This window comes from Myxine glutinosa, chromosome 14 (genome assembly GCF_964187855.1).
Source record: "Myxine glutinosa chromosome 14, kmMyxGlut1.1, whole genome shotgun sequence".
In the NCBI taxonomy this organism is placed as follows: domain Eukaryota; kingdom Metazoa; phylum Chordata; class Myxini; order Myxiniformes; family Myxinidae; genus Myxine; species Myxine glutinosa.
The window spans coordinates 72,197,283-72,221,223 of record NC_136274.1 but is presented as its reverse complement, the minus strand read 5'-3'; the positions used below and the strand labels follow the sequence as shown (position 1 = coordinate 72,221,223).

General features: G+C 46.0%; 1 protein-coding gene across 3 annotated transcripts in view; it reads left to right on the top strand.

Annotated features, from left to right (window-relative positions):
* LOC137439905 (unconventional myosin-XVIIIa-like) overlaps window positions 1-23,941 on the top strand; it is a 346,703-nt gene that overhangs the window by 119,351 nt on the left and 203,411 nt on the right. For all 3 annotated transcript variants that reach the window (XM_068136130.2, XM_068136128.2, XM_068136131.2), the window contains 3 exons: window positions 2,487-2,587; window positions 3,195-3,258; window positions 8,577-8,721. In XM_068136130.2, the coding sequence (XP_067992231.2) occupies window positions 2,487-2,587; window positions 3,195-3,258; window positions 8,577-8,721 (310 nt within the window). The remainder of the gene's footprint in view (window positions 1-2,486; window positions 2,588-3,194; window positions 3,259-8,576; window positions 8,722-23,941) is intronic.

Here is a 23,941-nt window from a genome sequence, read left to right as displayed (position 1 = left end):
CACCGCAGGCAGGTAGGTGGTCTTTCTGTCTTCTACCGACTCCTCTCCGGCCTTGCACCCCCAGCTCTCTGTGTGCTCTGTCCCCCAAATATTCCTACAGGTCGCACAAGATCTGCCAGCAACCCTCTGATGGTTAAACTGCCGAAATCTCGGCTCTCCGCTCACCTTCACTCTTTCATTCCTCTTTTCTCCCGCCTCTGGAACAAACTCCCTCACTCCCTTCAATCCCACTCCTCCCTCCAGGTCTTTAAAACAGCTGTTCACCACCATCTCTTATCTTCCCCCATCCAAAACCTTGATCTTTTCTACCCTCGCTAATTCACCCCAGATCCACCTTGTTTGAAATTCCAACTTCTTTCCTGGAAGTCCTGGCAGTGTCCATATGTTTTATACCTCTCCCACTGCCCCCTTCCCACGCCCCCCCCCCCCAAAGCCCTCGCCCTCTCTCAGATCTCTCGATGTCTCCATGTCTCTCGGTCCCTGCTCTCAAATGTTGTGTTTGTGTCCTTCCCCCTCTCTCCCCATCTTGTCTACCGCTCCCTATGTTATATGTTTTATGTGTCGGTTTGTCTTTCTGTGTGTTCATGTGATTAATGTTCGCTCTTTCACGAGCCTCGATATTGTATACAAAAAAAAAAAAAAAAAAAAAAAAAAAAATTGACCAGGACACTCGGAATAGGACCTTCACCAAGCACCCTGAAGCAGTTGATTATTGGGTCATCTTCTTCAAGTTTCAATTAGGCACCAACCCAGGTCCTCTTGGAAATACCCATAAATTTTCCACCCCAGTCAGCACCGGTGAAATTGTGGGGTCCAATGAGTCCTTGGCATTTGTGATGTCCAATTACTTTCACTCGCTCTACCACATCAATTGCTCTGTATTTTGTGTTCTTACCGGTCAAGAACTTGAGGTGAGTTAGAGCTACAAGTCGACCATGAGAGACCAGGTCAAGAAGAAGCGTGAGAACGTCGGTGTCTGGTGACCAAACACATATCTCCCGCCAAGCATTCTCGGGTACAGATGACAGGACTTGGTGAGGAATAAGCGTATCGGCCTCTTCGTGTGAATGTTCTTCTTCAAAGTTGTTGCCCTTTATCTTGTTGCTGTACACAACAACCAGCTTGAAGGCCCTGTTATCGGCAAAGTTTTCAAGCAAACCCTGGGTGAACATGGTTGTCAGTCGACTTTTGGTCTTTGAGGAAGATAGAATCTCTTTGAGAGACATGGTGAGCTTCATTTCTGGGTGAATTTCAAATTCAGTGGACGTTGCTGCTCTCTTCTGGCATGACTTGTTCTTCAAAGAATGTTCCAGGTAACTGTCAAATACCACTCTGCCCTCATCGTAGCCAACCATCATCATCTCAATGTGCTTGATGAATGCCTGTTGAAGATCAGAAAGCTTGCGCATGGTAGATGTTTTCTTCATGCCCTGCACAGCACAGCCATTGTGTCAACAATAAGAACACAAGGTGGAGAACCCTCAGATGCTCTTTCAAGAGCAGCGACAGATTGAGAAAGTTTAGCCTTGGCTTCTTCAACAGCGTGCATCAGACTGGCTTTGTCTGTTGGGATATAGAGAGAGCCATCAAGAGTGCAAAGGGAACCCGGCACTACTGACATCTCATACTCTCCTATTGTCTCCTCTAGTTTTGGTACCAGCTCAGGACGGCTTCCCTGGATGATCAGAAATCTGCCGAACAGTTCAAGCTTTTCACGCAATTTGATAACCTTTTCACCCACACAGAATTTTGTTTTCTCTATGCAGTTCGAGAAGGTCTTCAATTTGAGCTTCTCCATTGGGTCCCAAACTAAACCCGTTGATGTTGGCAGCAATCTGTCATGAATGAACTGTTCAAACCTCTCCCGACCCTTCTCAGCAAAGTTTAGAATATCGTGCTTTGCATCTTGTGGTACTAGAGCTGATGAAACCAGGCTTTTCAATGGAGACTTCAATATTAATGGATTGCCTTCGCAATGTATTTCAATGGAGTGACGCAGCTTCAGAGCATTTTCTCTTGTCCTCACAGCAACGTCTCCAGAAATCTGGAAGTGTTTACTTCGGGACAGCATTAGCATGTTCCAAAAGTTCCTCAAAATAAAGCAACATTCCTAAAATTGGTTCATAATCAGTGGAGATTGACATGAGTTCAGTCCCGGATGGGGTTGGGGGGGTGGCCTTCCAGAAGACAGGTTCCAGAATGAGATCTAGGGACAGGAAAATTTGAACCCCATCATTTTTCAACATCTAGACTCCAAATCAAACTGAAAATGCAAAAAAAACAATTTTAGCACACAAATCCTACGGGATTACACTTCATACCACACTATGTGTCAGCTTTTACATATATAGATGCATTTTTGCGTAATTCCTACATTTTGAGTGGAAGATCATTCCTGCCTCTTTGTCTCTTTCTCTCTCTCTTCATCATCAATATCATCTGTGATGGAAAATGTAATCACGTTGTTGTGTTGATGCCGACTGCAGGCCATGCTCTTGGACCAGACACGAGTCGCTTATCGACCTCCTGGTGAAGGAACCTTCCACGTTTTCTATGAGCTGCTTGCTGGTGCGGAATCCAGCCTCAGGTAACGTTTCGCAGATAAGCCTCGGGCTATATTGTTTCCCACCCTCCACAAATCCCAGACAGGGTACCTCAATGGTGCATTTTGCTTTGGACATCCAATATGGGAATTGTTACCTTGTTTTATGAATAATGTATTGTAAATGTACACATGATTTATATGTGCGTTTCTTTTAAGGATGGCTAACCTCACAGGAATTTTGGTTTGTACGCTAATGATATTTCGTAACTACGTTATAATATTCATCAATGTGTACGATGTATTTCATTCCCGTGACATGTATTGCATTTTGACAATCCCAAAGCTACAATACTTCAGGGTGCAGTGCTTTTTTAGGTTGTTGTTTTATTTATTTCTGATTGAGTTTAAAAAACATGATTGATATCGTAGAAATGTTTTTGTTTTTAGGTTGTTTTTATTTATTTATTTTCTGATTGAGTTTAAAAGACATGATTGATATCATAGAAATGTTGTTTTTAGGTTGTTGTTATTTATTTATCTATTTTTTGATTGAGTTTAAAAAACATGTTTGATATCGTAGAAATGTCGTTGTTTCAACATATTTATTTCCTTTCCTTTATTTCTCGTTTTCCCAATTATGATATTTCAGGACGGAGCTTTACATGAATACTTTCTCCGACACAAATTTTTTGGGGATTGGAGTCTTAAAAAAGGTATGTTTATTCATTTATTTATTTATTTTTACCCACCGTCTCCACAACAAATTATTTATTCCTAATGGGTGTGTGGAATAGAAAAGGTGATCTGAAATCGGTGGCACCTCGGCCAGCAGCCAGGTGCCGTGCCACTCCCATGATCCGTTGTTTTCCCTCACTTTTACTTCATTAGAGGCAGCGGAGGCTCGCACTGTGCCATCTGTGTTGCGATGATGCATTACAATCTTCAAGGCCCTGATCAAATTCAACCTAATTGGTTTCACAATTATCTCCAGTTGTAATCTGTCTTTTGTACAGACTATGAGGATTCTGCCTTTTCCATGAAGCACAAACCAAATGTAAAGTACACCAGCATAAGCTGTGGTCCTTCCCGGTAACACTTCGGCCTCCTTATTGATGTTGATCCTATTATTCGAAGATTTTTCAAGTACATTGGTTGTTTGCATTTGTTATTTTGTCTGTCTGTTTGTTTGTCACGGCCTACAGGACACAATTCTAAACTGATCGTCATGAAACTTCACCAAGCTGTAGAGGTCGTCACAATTGAGAAGCCAATTGATTTTGAGGTCAAAGGTCATCTGGAGATCAAATTTCTAAAATCGCCATTTTAATCCGATTGACTTGAAAATTGAACAGCATTTGTATATTGAGACACTAAATTGGAAAACCAACTATTTTTGAGGTCAAAAGGTCAACTAGAGGTTAAACTTACAAAATCATCAATTTTCATCTAATTGACTTGAAAATTGAGCAGCAATTGCATAATGCCTCGGGGAATTGGGAAACCAACTATATGTTTAGCTATTTTTGAAATCAAAAGGTCAAATGTCAACTCAAGGTCAAACTTACAAAATCATCAATTTGCATCTGGGAAAACGTCAATTTTCATCTGTTTTAATTGATTCAACAGCATTTGCACATTGAGTCATGAAATAGGGAAAGCAACTATTTTGAGGTCAAAAGGTCAAAGGTCAACTCTAAGTCAATGTTTTAAAATCATAAATTTTCATCTGAAAAATCGTCACTTTTCATCCTATTGATCCGAGCTTTGATCAAGTTCGTCAATTTTAATCTTGATGAAATTGACAATTTGCTGGATCAATGGAAACCTTTTTGGGGGGTGGATTTTGCAAATATCGTATCATGCTCTGCATGACGTCTTCTTGTTATTATGTTATTTGTTATGTTATTTCCTGTTTAAAGCCATCTATATAATAATAGCGGAAGGACTCGACTTTGTTATCCCTTTTACGCCGCACCCAGTGACACGATGCCCATGGCACTAATGGATTTACGATCTACAAACCGCGCTCTTTGTTTATCACGTACAGCCATACTCGAAAAATCTGAATTAGCCGACGTTGGGGCCCAAAAGCATCCGATTAACTGCCGATACGACGCCATCTTACGACGCCATCGTATTTGCGTCTGCTGGGTGAAGGCGAAGCAAGCCGTCCGCTGATTGGACAGGCGAAGGCGAAAGCAAGCCGTCCACTGATTGGACAATCCAGAGCATGCATTTGTGCCGGTGTCGGCGATCGTTGTTCATATACGCACTCTTCATTCTCATCTTTCTTCCTAACTCTTACTCGGACAAGAAAATCCCCTATGCCATCCATAATGGTACACTCTATCCATACACCACATCCTCCCTTCCGTGGATGTTCCACAGGTTTCGGCTAGTACCTATTATTTTCCTCTGTCACATTTGTACAGTACTTGTGATTATATTGTTTTTGTACATTATGGACCAGCAGCAGTACCTGGCATTGCCTGGTGCTAACTTCTAATCCTATTGCCATTTTGAAGAATGTTTTTTTTTTTTTTTTTTGTGGGGACCTACAACACTTCCCTACATCCACTAATGAATGGATTTGGGGATAATTTAATATTTCCTTTCACAGAACTACAAAGATTTAGGCACATTAAAAAAAACCGAGAGATTATTTAAAATAATTTAAAAACACCACAAAAAATCGAACTTACAAAAAAAAAGGTTTTTTTGGCCTAAAACACTCTCCGGCAATCACTCATCGACCTCTAAAAGTTCTGTTTGGCCATCTTTGAGAAACATGGTGGCACACACACACACAGACAGAAACAGACATGAAGGTGGATACATCGATCCCTGGGAGGACTCTTACATACACACATACATGCACTCATACACACACACACACACACACACACACACACACACACACACACACACACGTGCATACACACAAATACATACGCACTCAAACATACACACTTAAATACACACACACACACACACACACTCACACATACACACAAACACACACACTCATACATATATATTATATACACACACATACATACTGTTGCGGTTGTGCCATAAAAGCAAACCCCCTATAGTTCGTTGCATGACAACATGTAGCCTACAGTAGTTAGTTATGTCTTATTGAATGTAAAGATTAGCCCTTTCCCATTGTGTAGTAATTAAGACCAAATATGCATTGAGTTAGGCAGGATCTTCAAACCTTTGTTGGTTCAGGGAAGCCATTTAGATGTGCAGGAAGGCGTGGCCAAAGACGGAGCCCTGAATGAAAGGCGGAAGGAGGACTCAAACCTTCCGAGAAGGAGGAAAGATTGAAGGCCAGCATGCGACAAATCTTAGCCAATGGGAGGCTGTGGAACATTTTGAAGGGCGTGGGCGGGTCTGATAAAACCCCAGTCCAGTGGATTATCATTCTCTTGCTCTTGGATTTCGCAGCGCACAGGACGACATCTCTCTTGCTCTTGGATTTCACAACGCACAGGACGACATCTCTCTTGCTCTTGGATTTCGCAGCGCACAGGACGACATCTCTCTTGCTCTTGGATTTTGCAGCGCACAGGATGACATCTCTCTTGCTCTTGGATTTTGCAGCGCACAGGACGACATCTCTCTTGCTCTTGGATTTCGCAGCACACAGGACGACATCTCTCTTGCTCTTGGATTTCCCGGTGCCGAGGAGACTCCTCTTCATTTCGCCTCGTGGACCACAATTCTCTTGCCTTTGTCCTTTGCCAACACTTGTCTCTTGCTTGTTGCGTCGACACCCGACACCCCTCGTTCTTCACCGATCTCTCGCTCTGATCAGGCTGACCTGCAAGCGTTGGTTTCTCCCGCGACTCACCTTGGAGCTGAAGCTCGTCCCACCTGTGCTGAATCTCGGTCAACCTGCGCTGAAGTTCATCTACCTGTGCTGAAGTTCATATTCCTGTGCTGAATTTCGTCCATGCCAACTTCGAGGCGGCGGTTCGTCCTTCGGACCTTACCTCATCCAGGCTGCACGTCCGTATTGGGTATTGAACTGCGAACTGCGCACACCAGACCACGTGGCAATTGCGAGGCAATCCCAGCATGTACATCGGTACGCCCTTAACCAGAGTGTTATTCCCTGAGTGAGTGTGTCAGAGTGTGAAGGCACCAGTGGGGTTTATTATTAGGTAAGAATTGATAAGCTGTATCTTTTGTCTATTCTCTGTGCCTTCAAAATAAAAGGCTGTACATTTGGTTACCTTTCGAACCTGTTCGGATACGTCTTTTCTCCATTGGCCTATGATCATCCGAGACCGAATTTGGCGAGATTCAGGTCCATAAATCTCGTGAGGTAATGCCGCTTTCCAAACCGTGCAAATCCGCTCGGCACGCAATTGAATAAGGTGCGTGAAAGCGAGGGTTCGATCCCCGGTTTCTTTGGTCACGTGTCTTGAAGGTATTTGGGAATATTGACCAGTAAACTCTTCGACGCATGACTGGGAAATTGGCGATCAGAATTGCTTAGCAATCCGTCAACCACGAATTTAGTCGTGGACGGTGTCCTCAGTGGACCCGGAGTTTGAGGGGGAGCAGGGCATAAACCCCCCTTAGTACATCGACGAACCCGGGATCCGCAACAATACACAGTATAGATTAGTGGGGATTTTTGTCTTTAAAAATTGTATGAAGAGCAATGTGAACAAGTAGAATTTCCAATATTGGACGAATAAATATTTGAATTGAATTGAATTACAACAGAGTTGTCCGTTGTTGAACCCAAGCTGGAAAAGAAAAGATCCATGTGTAGTAAATACCCCACTATGTATAAGCAGTTGTAATGTAAGGTTATTTTTGTGCTCCGTCCCTGTCTGACCGAGTCTCGGGTGATGATCACTCTGTGGTCGAAACGTCGACCTGAGTCTTGGCCTATTGGGCAGCGACACAAGTTGGTGTGGTGCCATCATTTTTACCTCCACCACCAAAGGCGTATAGAGGCTATGTTTTCACCCCTGTCTGTTTGTCTGTCTGTCTGTCTGTGAACAAGACATCTCAAAATTTTGTGGACGGGTTCAGACGAAATTTGACAGACAGATTGTGTATGTGACACGGACGAAATGATTAGATTTTGGTGAAGATCAGGATGTGGATTCGGATGCGAGATTTATTTAATTTTAAAGTGATTATTCACCATTGAGAGATTGGGTGAAAAGCAATATACAGTATATCATGATATTTAAAATAGTTATGGATGACTTATAACTAAACTTGGTGGATGAGTTGGTTAGGTGACAAGAACAAGCCGATTAGATTTTGGTTCAGGTCCGAATCCAGATCCGGCCTATCATTGGGATACAAAACAAACTGTTTCAGCCTGGTGGGGGTATGCGCTCCACCGAGTGAGTTCCGTTCTAGTTGAATACCGAACTTATGCGAACAATGGAGCTGTGATCTTTGCTATTTATCATTCTGTGGGATCTTTGCTCTGCGATCGAGTTGAGAAGATTCATGAGGCCGTCCCATGCACAGCAGAAGACGGGGTTTTGCGATCATGTGTTTGTGTTTTTTATTTTGTGTTTTTTTTGTGTGTTTGTTTGTATCTATGTATGTGTGTGTGTATGTGTGTATGTGTGTGTCTGCCCGGGCCATAACTTTTTTACCATTTGAGTTTTGTCATCAAATTTTCACCAAAGCTTTATTATGATAACATGGAGAAGGCAAATTAATCATTTTGTCAAAAGGTTAAAGATCATCATCACATAAAATCGTCAATTTTAATCTGATTGACCTGAGATTTGAATAATTTGCATATTGGGTCTCTGAATTGGTTCACCAATCAAAAGCTAGAAGCTGATTTTTTTTTTCGATCTAAAGCTCAAAGGTCATGGCTGCATAAAAACATCCATTTTTTTTTTTTTACTGTTTCCTTTATTTTGAGCATCCGGAAGAAGACGAAGACGTTTGAATATATACGATGCAGACGGGCTTTGCATTTTCAGATGCTTACTAGTTTCTGACCATTCTTGTGCTTCTTTCTGTGTTTGCACAGCCCGAGGAGAAGCAGCAAGCGGCCGTGAGGTTTTCTCAACTGCAGTCCGCCATGGCAATCCTGGGCATCAGTGCAGACGAACAGAGGGCTATATGGTTTGTCCTGGCGGCCATCTTTCACCTGGGGGCAGCGGGTGCTACAAAAGGTATATTTGGTTGAGAAGACAACCTGATATCGATCTTGCAGCTTTGTCAGAAACATTTTCCTGAAAATGGTGCATTTAATTATTTAACATACGCTTATGTCATTATCATTTAACTATGATTGGTCACATTATTATTGGAATGCAGCTTAACTCCTGATGTGGTCCTCTCCATCTTCTCCCTATAATCCCCCATCCACACCCTCACCCTAAGGTCACAGTGTCAGTGATGGTAAAGGTAAAATATTTATAAGCTCTTCTGTATGTGCTTGCCTCTTAAACAAAGCCAAGCCACACGTGATAAACCAATCTCACATCTGTCAGGTCTCCATGGGTTTTCGTATTGAGCAATTTTGAACATGTCAGATGCACAAGCCACTTTGTTACTTTTGATCGAACGGTGTGCTTTACCCTCAAGATGCACCCTCTTGTGGATGTGGTGCATGAGGTGGATGAGGTGAAATTTTGCACACTGTTTCAAGCTCATCAAAAGTAAAGATTGTAAATTTTTGATGAAAATCTGAAAATGCACGTTTGCATATGGAATGGTTCTGTTGAACCTCTGACTGAGTCATGGTATTAATGTGCTGTGAATATTTGACAGTGTATATAATTTAACAGTTATACTCGGGTGCTACCTGGAGCCTTGGCTCTGGATGGGGTTGCCTTATACACGTAATGATTTATATTTTATTTCAGTGCCCCAGGATTTCTAAATTGTAGAAGCATTAGACTTTGAGTGCTTTTGTATAAATAAATAAAAAAACAATTAAACCACAGGTATTTAGGAAGAGGTGTTGGCTTAGCGGTTAGGGTGCCGGCTTGGGATCCTAGAATCCTGGTGTTCGAATCCCGGTCGATCGCTGAATTAACGCCAGGGGGGTTGACTCAGCCTGTCATCCTTCCGAGGTCGGCTAATTGAGTTCACTGGTAATTCCCTGTGTGTCGCAAGAGGCGACCAGCAGGGTTGGTGGCAGGAAGGCCATCCGGCCATAAAACATTGCTTCAAAAAAGGGGACCACGGTGCCTGAAAAAGGCCAACCCCTGCTCTGCGGGGGAAAATGGCTTCTAAAGGATTTTTATTTATTTTTTATTTATTTAGGAAGACCAGGGGAATGTGCAGCTATGAAGCTGCTAGCTATCACTCACCAAGCCAGTGGTTCCTTAACGACGGCTTTTATTAGAGTGCTAAATCTATTTGGCGAGCGCTGTACAAGAATTTTGTTAACTGAACACACCCCAGATTCATGATTTTTTTTTCGGCGAGAGTGAGGGGCGGGGGGAGTGGGGTAAAGGTGTGAGCAGGGGAGACACTTGAATTTTGAGTCCAAGAGGATGGTGCCAACAGAGGTAGTGGACTTTTGAGTTGTCTCGACTGGATTTGATTCCCCACATGACGATAAATTGTCGGATATTGGTGAGTTGCATCACAAAGATCACCACTCATTGGACTGACGTTAATCAGGGTATTCCATCCGCTGCATTGGGTAATGCTAGTTGTTACAAATCGTCAGGGTAATTACAAATCATCCAGCCCTGACAGTGGAGGATATGCCAATGATTCGTTCTGTTTCGCCAAGTGTCGCTCCGAGTGATTTTACTTGCAAAATCGAAGATTTTAAAAGTCTATTGGTTGGTCTTGTGCGTTTTTGCTTGACAAATTTTTTTTACGATGTAGCCAATCGGGCGAAGCCGTCTATAACTGTTTGTCGGTCCTATCTATGTATGTATGTATGTATGTATGTATGTATGTATGTATGTATGTCCCCTCAAAGGTATACCAATCAGTGCTGAGGATATGGTCACATGACAGGGTGATGTGATTCCGTCTGATGTCATTACGGCGGTGCAGCGGTACGGCTGTTGACTCTCCACACTCCGCCATTTTGATTTATATGCCATTCATGCCGAACATATCGTCAAACCTGTCATATATCACAATCGCCATGCTCTACCTTTACGTTTTCCATACAGTGTGAAATACAAACACACCAATTGTTAAAATGACCTTCAAATATCGAAAGCATAGACGTTACAGCTTTTCCAACAATATGGTACGGTACTTATAGGGCTTAGGCGTTATGACTTATCTTCGGCCGCTTCAGACAAATTAAGCCCAGGTTTCTTAATACAGTAGTGTATCGTTTCAGTAGTATCGTTTTCGTAATAATAATAATAATAATAATAATAATAATATAGTAAATATAACCATAATACTTTAATCCCAATGTCGTGAATGGAAGGTTAATGGATTGAAGCGGTGTATGGTTCATGATCAATGATGAGCGGTGTTCGGTACGAATATTAATAACCGAGGAAGTAGGGAATTAGCCTCGGTTTTTTAATGGTAATATCATTTTCACAATAATGACAACGTAATGATAATACTGTTGTGGATCTCAGCGCCGGCCTTTTCCCCTTACCAAGGGGGGATTAGTCCCCTTGTCTTTGACTAGCCGACGGGACCCGGGACCTATGACGTCCTTCCCGGACAGCGAGAAGTAGGGTCGTAGGACTAATCACTAATACCTAATAACTCGCGCTCCCCAGAAACGAGGAAATAAGCCCCGCCCGAATCACGGGTGTTGGTGGATACGCCGAGCGGTAGCGAACCCGTGACCCGAGCCATTATCAGTGACTAAACCCGATCCAAGCGGTCCTTATTCGTGCCATGCTTACCCAATGATGGAAATCACAGAAATGGTCGAATTCGAAGAAAGAACAAGGTTTATTTACACTATTTACAATGATGAGAAGAAGAAGACCAGTGCAGTCCTTAAGCAGTCTTATACTTATTCCCTGGACAAACGGGCCCGTTCACACTCAGACACACTCACACGGGGTTTGCAGACGAAGAGGTCAGCACGTCCAGGGATGGCGTCCAGGCAGCTCACTCTCCGGTCCCCAACTCGCACCGCGAAGTAGATGAACCAGACGGCAGGAGCTCTCCGCATGTCGTTGGCACGCACGGGATAATTACGGGGCAAACTGTAGGGCTGGCTCTGGTGGTTAATCATTCGCGTGACTGCGTGTGTAACAGTTCAATTGGCACTAACAATGCGCTTCCAAGTCCTCCTCACAACTCCGGGTCAGTCCTTTCAATACAGTTCTTGACTCGAACGCCTGCCTCTCCCTTCTCATAACTCAACTCCAAGACTCGAGCGCCTGCCTCTCCCTTCTCATAACTGAGGTGGGGGCCTCGCGCAAAGGGTTTTATTGCCACACCCTTGGAACCCTCTGGAACTCACCAGACGTTCTTCACCACGCCCTATCACGCCATGCCCTCCGAGCCCTGGTTGGCTGGGAGCCCTTACCGTCATCGCCTTCTGACGTGCTCCTCGACTCTGCCACACCCCGACCCCGCGCTCCTCCCTCTTTTCAGGCCTACCTCGTGTCACTTGGCTATTTTCGAGCCAACAAAGGGCAGCGAACGCTGCTGGCAGCCAAAACGTAACAAATTGCGGGTAGCCAAAGCGTAACAAACTTGAGGGATGCCAAATGGGGCGCGGGATCGATTATGCCCATGATGGATTTGGGGGGTGGCGCAAAGATGAAAGGGACCTAAGCTCATTTCTTTACACAACACAGATGTTACTGGGGAAATGGCCTACTCTTACACATACTATGACATAACTAATACTCTAAGTGGGCCTACGTGTTGCTTGTGGACTAACTATGGGGGGGTAAACCTTTAACCTTTAATGATGTCATATATACAAATCTCAGAACCGTAGCACTGCCCCCTTCCTTCGCCAGGCTCGTCCCCGAGCCGAACCCACACATGTGAGAACGACCAGTTCTGAGCAAGGTTCAGGACTACTCTTTAAATTCCGTGTGACACTTAGGTGTGGTTCCCCTCTACATTTAACCTAACACCCTATATGTGACAGTTTTACAACACTAGATATGTCCCACCTACTGTGTTGTGTACTAACTAACAGACTCACACCCACAGTTAACCGAATTGCGGAAAGAATTCTCAAACTACACATAAAGCCGGTGGGGAGCATGTTATTTACAAGACTAACTAATTATTTACAGTTCTACAACCCAGGACCTGTTCTTTTGTGGGAAAGAAATTTTGAGAGGAGAGAAACACAAGGTACTGCACCAATACACCATTACAAGAAATGCACAAAAATGCACAATCATCATACATGCACAGTCATATTTAAATGGCACATTTGCTGCTTGGCTGCTGCTGGGCTGCTGCATCTTGTGTCTTCCTGCTTTGTCTTCGGTGTGCCGTAATAAAACTTAGAGATCTTCTTTCCTGACACACAGGAATAAAAAAAAATGCACAAACCGTGTCCGTTTTTTTTTTATTGCAGGGCCAATCTTAGATGGTCTGTCTGCGTGACATTTACGCCACTTAGAATCAGTGGTCCGCAGGGCAAGATAATGCTTGCAGCAATTGTCTGTCCCAGCAAAAGGTGCCAGGCCACAGAACGTGTGGTCCATAGGTGTACTGGTGCAGCAACAGGTAGCAGGAGTACCGCACAAGTGTGGCAACGTGCCGCAGCACAGTTCATGGTTCCTGCACACTCCCCTCAACAACAAAAAATGGGTCCATGGGTGGGGAGGAAAGACAAAGCAGAGTTAGGCAAGGAAAGGGCGCAAAGGTACACATCAAAACAAGGCAATGCAACATGAGGGGTGTGGGAGAGCGAGCAAAGAAAGCTCGTCCCTAGCCGTACGTATCCCCCCATGTCAGCCTACACTACCCTTGCCCTTCCCTATATTTACACTCCCTTTACAAATTCGTCGCTACGTCTTGTCTCTTCTATCCCCCCTCTACTCCAAATTCGTCATCCAATCCCTCCCAAGAAGGAAGAGTTGGAATACACACATTGTCCCATTCCGTCGAGATGCGTCTCACCCATCCAAACGTTTGCAAAATCTGGTGTGGAGTTCCGTCACCTTGGTGAGTGGATGTGGATGGTGCGAAGAGATTTCTCATCCTAACTATACTCTTCTTCTTTTTTTTTTTTTTTCTTTTTTTTTTGTTGTTGTATACAAGATCGAGGCTCGTGAAAGAGCGAACATTAATCACACAGAAAGACAAACCGACACATAAAACATATAACATCGGGAGCGGTAGACAAGATGGGGAGAGAGGGGGAAGGACACAAACACAACATTTGAGAGCAGGGACCGAGAGACATGGAGACATCGAGAGATCTGAGAGAGGGCGAGGGCTTTGGGGGGGGGGGCATGGGAAGGGGGCGGTGGGAGAGGTATAAAACATATGGACACTGCCAGGACTTCCAGGAAAGAAGTTGGAATTTCAAACAAGGTGGATCTGGGGTGAATTAGCGGGGGTAGAAAATATCAAGGTTTTGGATGGGGGAAGATAAGAGATGGTGGTGAACAGCTGTTTTAAAGACCTGGAGGGAGGAGTGGGATTGAAGGGAGTGAGGGAGTTTGTTCCAGAGGCGGGAGAAAAGAGGAATGAAAGAGTGAAGGTGAGCAGAGAGCCGAGATTTCGGCAGTTTAACCATCAGAGGGTTGCTGGCAGATCTTGTGCGACCTGTAGGAATATTTGGGGGACAGAGCACAGAGAGAGCTGGGGGTGCAAGGCCGGAGAGGAGTCGGTAGAAGACAGAAAGACCACCTACCTGCCTGCGGTGAGTGAGTGAAAGGCCCTCAGAGATAGCTTCATCGCGGGAGATTCCAATAATTCTGAAAGCTTTGGTTTCAACAGCGTGAAGCCGAGCTAGGTGTGAGGCAGGAGCACCGGCCCATAGGGGAGAACAGTATTCCATTGAGCTGCGGATGAAAGCCTTGTATGTGGTGAGGAGCTCAGGTGTGCCGAGGAAGGACTTCGCACGACGGAGGATGCCCAGTCGGCGACTGGCTTTGGAGGCCAGCTTGGAAATGTGGTTTTCCCAAGAAAGATCATGGCAGATAGTGAGACCCAAAATCTTGAGCGACAGAACTTCTTGGAGAGGATTGTTGAGAAAGTAGATGGGAGGGTTGTCCAGTCGAATTTTTCGGAGAGACATAGTAAGAGTGTGAGATTTGTCAGGATTGAAAGACATGTTCCACTTGTTTGACCAGTCTGTGATTTTGTCCAGGTCTTCAGAGAGTGAGGAGGCAGCAGACTGCCGATCTGAGGGAAGAGGAATGGAGCGGCAGAGAGTGGAGTCATCAGCAAAGAGATAGAGAGGATTTTCGAGAGAGTCAGAGAGATCATTGATGAAGACCAGAAAAAGCACGGGGCCCAGAACACTGCCTTGGGGAACTCCAGCCTGAACAGGAAGAGGAGATGAGAGAAACCCATTCAGGGCCACACGTTGACGATGAGTAGAGAGGAAGTCCGCCAGCCATGCGTGGAGATTTCCATGGATACCAAAGGAGGAGAGTTTGGTGAGCAGAGCGGGGTGCCAGACCGTGTCGAAGGCACGTGATATGTCGAGGGAGACAGCTCTAATTTCCTGTTTGGCATTGAGGACCTCCATCCATTGTTGAGACAGCAGAAGCAGCATGTCCAGAGTAGAGTGACCTGGTCTGAAACCAAATTGATGATCAGAGATCAAGCCATTGGAGAAGAGGAAAGATTTCATATCCGAAGCAATGATGGATTCCATGACTTTGCTGATAATTGGGAGAAGGCTGATTGGTCTGTAGTTGCTAGGATCTGTTTTTGCACCTTTTTTGTACAAAGCGGTGATGTTGGCTGATTTCCAAGCAGATGGCAGTTGACCTTGAGCAAAAGAGAGGGTGAAGAGAACAGAGAGAGGGTGAGATAGAGCGGCAGAGCAGGATTTTAGGACCCGTGGGCTGATGCCGTCGGGTCCAGTTGCAGAATCAGAGTCGAGGGTTGACAGAAACTTTTCCACCTTGTCAGGAGGAAAGGACACGGAGTCCAGGAGCAGCAGGGTACGACTGGGTATGGTGGGTACAGAGAGGGATGGGTTTGGGACACAAGATTTAGAGGCAAACACAGAGTTGAGGCATTCAGCTTTTTCACGTGCGGAGTCAGCTGTGTAGCCGTTTGAGGTAAGGGAGGGGATGGAGGGGGAACAAACACCAGAAACGGATTTGCCCAGACGCCACCAGGATTTGGAAGAGGGAGACAGATAAGAGAGTTCGGTCGTGAGAACGGAGAGATATTGTTTCCTGGCTCTCCTGAGGGTGGACACACACTTGTTTCGGGCTTTGTGAAAGGAAATGAGATTTCCTTCCGTTGGATTTGCTTTCCAGGAGACGAAGGCAAGTTGTTTCTGGGCAACAGCCTCACCACAAGATTCTGTGTACCATGGACGGGAGGAAGGGTATGACAACTGAAGACGAGATGGGATAAATCTGTGCATGAGAGAGAGCAATTTACTTTGGAAGAATTCCCAGGATGAGTTGATGTCAGAGGTGGTAGAGATGGGAGACCAGTCCAGATGATTGATGGCTGCTTGAAGACCGTGCCAGTTGGCCTGAGTGAAATGCCAGACTCGTCGACGCTGAGCAGGCTCCCTGAGGATGGTCAGAGAGATGTCCACTTTAACAAGGACATGATCAGATGATCCGATCGGAGCAGAAGAAGAGCAGCAGACATTTTCAGGGAAGTTAGTCATAACCAAGTCCAGAAGAGAAGATGTTCCGTTGACTGAGATCCGGGTCGGGAAATTGACAGATTGTGTCAGTCCCAGTGAGTCGCAGAAGTCCTTTGCTGAAGAGCCATGGCTGGTGAGAGAGGTACCCACACCCAGCCAACTGGCATGGTGACAATTGAAATCACCACATATGAGGAAGAGAGAGTTGGGATGAGTAGATAGAAGTTGGTCCATATCATCAGACAGCGAGATGTAGATGGAGTCATCACTGTTTGGTGGACGGTACAACACACATATGAACAAGAGGTGGGAGCGAAGGGGAAGCCGTAGCCAGAGGTATTCCTGGGGGTGAGGTGGAGAGAGTGCAGTGCAGGGCGAGTGAGGAAGAGAGTTTTTGATAAAGATAGCAACCCCGCCTCCAGGACGAGGCTCAGGTCTATCATACCGGAGGAGGGAGTAGCCCGGGAGAGATACTATGGAATCAGAGACATCATAAAGGAGGAAAGTTTCTGTTAAGCAGATCACGTCTGGTTTGACAGAAGCAACCTGTATGGAGAGATCAGTTAAGTTTGAACGAAGGCCCCGGATGTTTGAGGTCCATACCGTTAATGAAGAGGAAGGGGGAGCATCAGATACAGAACAGGGGGGAGGAGGGGTAGGGTAAGATGTGGAAGAGGTGGAAGAGATAGGGAGAGCTGTTGAAGGTGTGTCAGAGATTTCAGAATAGCTCGGAGAAAGGGAAGGATGGGGTGGACAAAAGGTTTGATGGTGATTGGGTGAGCCACAATGAGGTGTTATTTGAGGAGGGGGAAGAGCGAGGCAGAAGGTTGGGGGAGATGGAGGTGAGAGTTTGAAGGGGGAAGAAGTGGGGAGGACGCTTTGAGGAGGGGGAGTGAGAGGGGGGAAATTGAGAAGCAATGAGGGTGGGGAGATTTGAAGGGGAGGGGTGAGGGGGGAGTTTGGGAGGGAAGGGACAAGGGGAGGGATTTGAAAGGGATGGGATATGGGGGAGATTTGGAGGGGAGGGGTGAGGCAGGAGTCTAGGAGGGGAGGGGCGAGGGGGCGTCTTGGCGGGGAGGGGTGAGGGGGTAGTTTAGGAGGGAGGGGGCAAGGGGGGAGATTTGAAAGGGATGGGTGATGGGGAAGATTTGGAGGGGAGGGGTGATGGGGAAGATTTGGAGGGGAGGGGTTATGGGGAAGATTTGGAGGGGAGGGGTGAGATTGGATTTTTGAAAGTGTACGATTTATGGGAAACGAACATTTGTTGCAAAATGAGTTTCTTGTGACCTTCGAGTTAAAAATACGTTTAAGGACGCTGGATGGAGGATGGAGTGCAGGAGAGTTTAGGGAATGTAGAAAAAAGGCACTATAGGAGATGGATATTTTTTTTGGGATGAATTGATTTGGTGAGCAAGTCGAAAGCAGCCTTTTAAAGAAGAAGAAGAAAAAGGTGTTATAAAATATGACGGAATACATAACTTGAGGGGAAAGTGTAAACATTGAAGGTTAATGAGTGAAAACTATCTGGGGAAATGGGGGAGAAACACGTGGTCGAAGAACGAACGAACGAATAAGAATGAATAAACGAATGAGAACAGAGAAGGAAATGTTTTTTTTTTTTTTTTTTTTTGTTTTTTTTTGAGTTGAGATTTACACAAGGAAGTGGGTAAGGCTATGGGTGAAAAGACTGGGAATACAGAGAACGAAAGTTATTGGATCACAAACGACGGACCGCTGAGAGAAAAACAAAGCCTCAAGGTTGTACAGTGCACACTGTACAAGGCCTCAAGACACGACACGGCAAACAGACGATCAATTTATGAAAGATAAACACCGAGAAACAACCAAAGTTGCACACAATAACTTCACACACCGAAAGATAAATACAGTTTCGACAAAATACAATTGTGAACAGACTTAACTTCGAAAAACGTGGAGACCGTGTGGAGCTTCGAAAATCCTTCCCACCGTCTCCGAGATCTCGCGAGATCTCTAATAACATTAACTCTTAAACTACCCGGGGTCATGCCCTGCCAATTGGCATCTTTAAACTATGTGGTTCTAAAAACCAATTCCCATTGACCCACCCTGTGGTGCCTTCCAAATTTGGGTCTCACTCCCCAATTTTTCACTACTGTGCCTTCGCACAATTTCGGGGCTGGGTTGTGTGGGTCCACTAGCAGGTCCAACTACCTGCGCACCTCCGCCACTGAAGTCGCCACCCGAGCTTACCATGCTCCTTGCGACTACCTTAACCCGGGGAAGGCCCCTCCTGGCTCTCTCACCCCTCTGATGCCCTGGCATTGGGCTACCCGGGTCCTCTCCTAGGATCCTCGGGCCCCACTGAACACTACTCTGACTCTAACTGGCTCCCAGAGCCTACCTGCGGCCTCACCTGGCCGACAAACGACCAGTGGCAGAGTGCCCCAATAACTATACTCACCAACACACCCACACGCCCAGCCCTTTCCACAGACTCATGCACCCATCCAAGCAATACCTTGCTACTACCTGCACCACAGGTGTCAATATCCAATAATTTACCTAAACCCTCTACCTAACTTTAAACTACCCTCCCAGGGTATTTGTGAAGGGGTCCATCATCCCCCATTCACTCCTTCGCACCATGCATTCCACACCTGTTATGTCACACCAAGCATTCCACACCACTCATTCCACACCATTTACTCCCGCCAAGCATTCCACACCAAATATTCCCCACTTGCACACCATGCAAGTCCATTCACTGAACACCATTCCATTCGTCCTCAATACACCACTTATACACTTTTACTCACACACAGCATCATCTAACTAACTACTTCCCTCTAATACTCGTGCTTTCCCGTCTTCCCTTACACTAAGCACTCCCTCGTCATTATCATCCATCTAATCTGACTACGTCCCCTCTACCTGTACAAAAGTCACTACTTAAAACTCATGTCTCTTATGGTCATTTCGAAGTCCCTAACAATTATCCTAGCCCGCCCTCGGCTAGTTTTCACTGCCACCCCATAATCTATAGCTCATGTGCCCCAATGAGGGATGGTAAAACCACCACTCCACGCCGGTTACCATTCGCCATCACTATGGCTATTTGTCCACTATACTTGAGCCTCTCGGTGCGGCAATACATTTCCATCACAGCTCGGCTTCGCAAAGCCGAGCAATGCATGCGGGTGGTTGGTCTCCTGTTGGTTGGGTCCGTCCGGCATTTTCGATTCTGGGGAGGAGGCATACTTGGGCCAAGGTTCCAGGCACCATCTCTGCGCAGAGCCTTTCGGTCTCCGGCACGATGGCCCATTGGCCCAACCTCCCCTGGTCGGAGCACCGTGCCCACCAGGGGGCGAAGTTCTGACCTTTCCTACCCCCCCTCGAACCGTGCCGATCGCCTTTACGACGCGGCACCGACCATACAGGGCGGGGCCCGGCACGAATCGTGCACGCCGATCCTTGCGATACCGCCGCGGCAACGATCCCCGCCGGTCCCCGCAGCACACAAAGCACACCACGCCCAGAGAGCTCGCGTCGGCTATACGTCGGCCTAAACGCTAACCCCCCAGTCTGGGTCGATGCTTGAGCCGCATTCTCACACGACGCGACCCTTTCCATACTCGCACATTGATGCGCTCCAGCGCCTCCCATACACCCCCTGCATTCCGTTATTGCACTTTCTCTTGCATTCTCTTTTCTTGCACACTCAGGTGCACACCACTCAGGTGCACTCACGCCGCTCACACACTCCATTATCACACACTCCTCTGTTACACACTCCGTAACACACTTGGCCATCGCACACCCTCGCGTACACTCTCCCGTTACGTACTCCGTAACAACCACGGGTGTGCACTCTTTTGCTGCACACCCAATCACGCGCTCTGGTGTGCACTCCCACACACTCTCTTCGGCCATCGCACACTCTGTGTCACACTCAATTTCACACTCCATTTCACACTCTTCTTCAACACACTCTTCCCACATACACTCCGTCTTACACTCGCGCTCTGGCGCCGTTCGCACACGCGCGCCATTCACCATCACACAGCGCACCACGGACCTTCCACGAGCGCCCGGGTGACGTCGCGATCCCAAGCGCGCGAAAAATCTTTTCGCGCCAAACACTTTCACGCCATACATTTTTGTGCCAAACACTTCCCTACTCACCTTTGGGATTCTCTTCTCCGCCAACCACACCTGCAAACCTTTATTGGAATTAGGCAGCACGACATCACAATGCGAACACGGACTTTGAGTACATTCTTTCTTCGATTCATTTTCTAACTCTGCCGTCTCTTTGGCCCCAATTTCCACTATAATTTATTTTTCTTTATTAAGCTCGACGACCACTGGCGCACATAAAATAAAATTTTCCAATTCGGCGGCTGTCGGCTTTTCCATACCCCGAGTCGCGATTTCTACCCAGGTCATTTTAACTGCGTCTTGCTCAGGCTCGCTCTTCCCGCGTTTCTCAAATCGCGTTACCTCGTCGCGTACCAATGCGACTTTCCCGCTCGACCTGCGCCCAATGTCGTTCCCCATCTCTTTTATTTGGCCACCTATTCTGTTTCCAAACCCTGTTAACCCATCTTTCATTTCTTTCATTTCTGCCCTTGATTTGTCCCCCTCTACTTTCAATTGGTTACTTTGCGCATCCAACTTTTTTTCTTGGATGTCCATTCTCCCATTTATTTTATTTATGTCATTCTTTTAGGCGCCCATCATTTCTTTCGTTTCCCGGGTTTCGTTTTTTATTTCCCCTCTTTCTTTCATGAATTGCGCCATGAAAGTGCCCATATAGGATTGCATATCCATTGGCACTGCGGGCACGGCTCTCGCCGCCATGTGCGAGGCGCCGCCATTTTCTACCCTTGCTACCTCTGCTATCGCACCCTCATCAATTGCATCCTCCATTTCTCCCAATTCTTCCCGGGGGTCCTGGGTTATTACTTCCCCTATCTACTCATCTTCTACCCCCATCATTTACCCCCACCGGCATCCGACCGCTTTGGCTAGCCATGGCACGCGGATCTCAGTGCCGGCCTTTTCCCCTTACCAAGGGGGGATTAGTCCCCTTGTCTTTGACTAGCGGACGGGACCCAGGACCTATGACGTCCTTCCCGGACAGCGCGAAGTAGGGTCGTAGGACTAATCACTAATACCTAATTACTCGCGCTGCCCAGAAACGAGGAAATAAGCCCCACCCGAATCACAGGTGTTGGTGGATACGCCGAGCGGTAGTGGACCCGTGACCTGAGCCATTATCAAGGACTAAACCCGATCCAAGCGGCCCTTATTCGTGCCACGCTTACCCAATGATGGAAATCACAGAAACGGTCGAATTGGAAGAAAGAACAAGGTTTATTTACACTATTTACAATGATGAGAAGAAGAAGACAGTGCAGTCCTTGAGCAGTCTTATACTTATTCCCTGGACAAATGGGCCCGTTCACACTCAGACACACTCACATGGGGTTTGCAGACGAACAGGTCAGCACGTCCAGGGATGGCCTCCAGGCAGCTCGCTCTCCGGTCCCCAACTCACACCGTGAAGTAGATGATCCAGACGGCAGGAGCTCTCTGCGTGTCGTTGGCGCGCACGGGATAATTACGGGGTGAACGGTAGGGCTGGCTCTGGCGGTTAATCACTCACGTGGCTGCGTGTGTAACAGTTCAATCGGCGCTAACAATGCGCTTCCAAGTACTCCTCACAACTCCGGGTCAGTCCTTTCAATACAGTCCTCGACTCGAGCGCCTGCCTCTCCCTTCCCATAACTCAACTGCAAGACTCGAGCGCTTGCCTCTCCCTTCTCATAACTGAGGTGGGGGCCTCGCGCAAAGGGTTTTATTGCCATGCCCTTGGAACCCTCTGGAACTCACCAGACGTTCTTCACCACGCCCTATCACGCCATGCCCTCCGAGCCCTGGTTGGCTGGGAGTCCTTACCGTCATCGCCTTCTGACGTGCTCCTCGACTCTGCCACACCCTGACCCCGCGCTCCTCCCTCTTTTCAGGCCTACCTCGTGTCACTTGGCTAGTTTCGAGCCAACAAGTGGCAACGAACGCTGCTGGCAGCCAAAGCGTATCAAATTGCGGGTAGCCAAAGCGTAACAAACTTGAGGGATGCCAAATCGGGCGCGGGATCGATTATGCCCATGATGGAATTGGCGGGTGGCGCAAAGATGAAAGGGACCTAAGCTCATTTCTTTACACAACGCAGATGTTACTAGGGAAATGGCCTACTCTTACACATACTATGACATAACTAATACCTGAAGTGGGCCTACATGTTGCTTGTGGACCAACTATGGAGGGGTAAACCTTTAACCTTTAATGATGTCATATATACAAATCTCAGAACCATAACAATACTATAGTAAATCTAATTGTAACACTAATCCATTCGTAGTGACTGCAAACTTACTGGAAGTTAAAATATATCAGTTTGGTGTGCATTACGTCATTACGTCTATGATGTCATTACGACGGCTGAGTCCACCGACCAACATTTTAATTTACCCGCTTGCTACGGGAGTGGCAGGAAGGGTCATTCCTCTTTGGGGTATATAGATTACAGTCGATCGATGGGCGGGTCTCAAGAACATTGGGTGTGTGTTCATTTACCAAGTCTCTTGTGGAGAGATCGCCAAGTGGTTAAAGCATTCAAGCAAGCACTCCATTCAAAACCGTTAAGGAACAGCTGGCTTGGCAAGCGCTAGCTTGCAGCTTGGTAAATGAGCACACCTCCAACCCTTGTAGGGTACATAGATTACAGTAGATCTTCGCTCAGTTCTGTAAGTAAACCTTACTTCATGGATGTCGGGATTCCTCCAAATTTCTTTGTTTAATGTTATAAACATCATTAACGACTGTTTAAAAAGCTAATCATGTGTGTTTGTGGTTTATAATATTTTACAAGCCCGGCTATGCCGCTGTTAGACTTTTGGTCTTGTTTCTGGAGAAGTATTTTGATCACTCTGGTTTGTATGTTTGTGTGTTTGTCTGTTCGCTTACTTATACTTGCCTATAGGTCACAATTTTAAACTGATCACAAAACTTCACCAAACGGTAGGGTTAGTGGTACGACAGAATCCTTTTTATTTTTGAGGTCAAAAGGTCAACATAGGCCAAAGGTCAACCACTTTTTTCAAATTTCTAAAATCCTCAATTTTCATCAGATTGACTTGAAATTTGAATATAATTTTCATATAAGCAAATTGAATTCAACCAGGAACTATGTTGAGGTCAACATAGGCCAAAGGTCAACATAGGCCAAAAGGTCAACAACCTTTTCAAACTTCTAAAATCCTCAATTTTCATCTGTTTGACTTGAAATTTGAAGAGGATTTGCATGTCATCTGACTGAATTCAACCACCAACTATTTTTGAGATCAACATAGGCCAAAAGGTCAACATAGGCCAAAGGTCAACAACCTTTTTAAATTTCTAAAATCCTCAATTTTTATCCGATTGACTTGAAATTTGAATATCATTTTCATGTCAGCAAACTGAATTCAACCAACAACTATTTTTGAGGTCAACGTAGACCAAAAGGTCAACATATGCCAAATTTCTAAAATTGTCAATTTTCATCCGATTAACTTAAAATTTGAAGACGATTTGCATATCAGGTCAGTGAATTCAACCACCAATTATTTTTGAGGTCAAAAAGATGC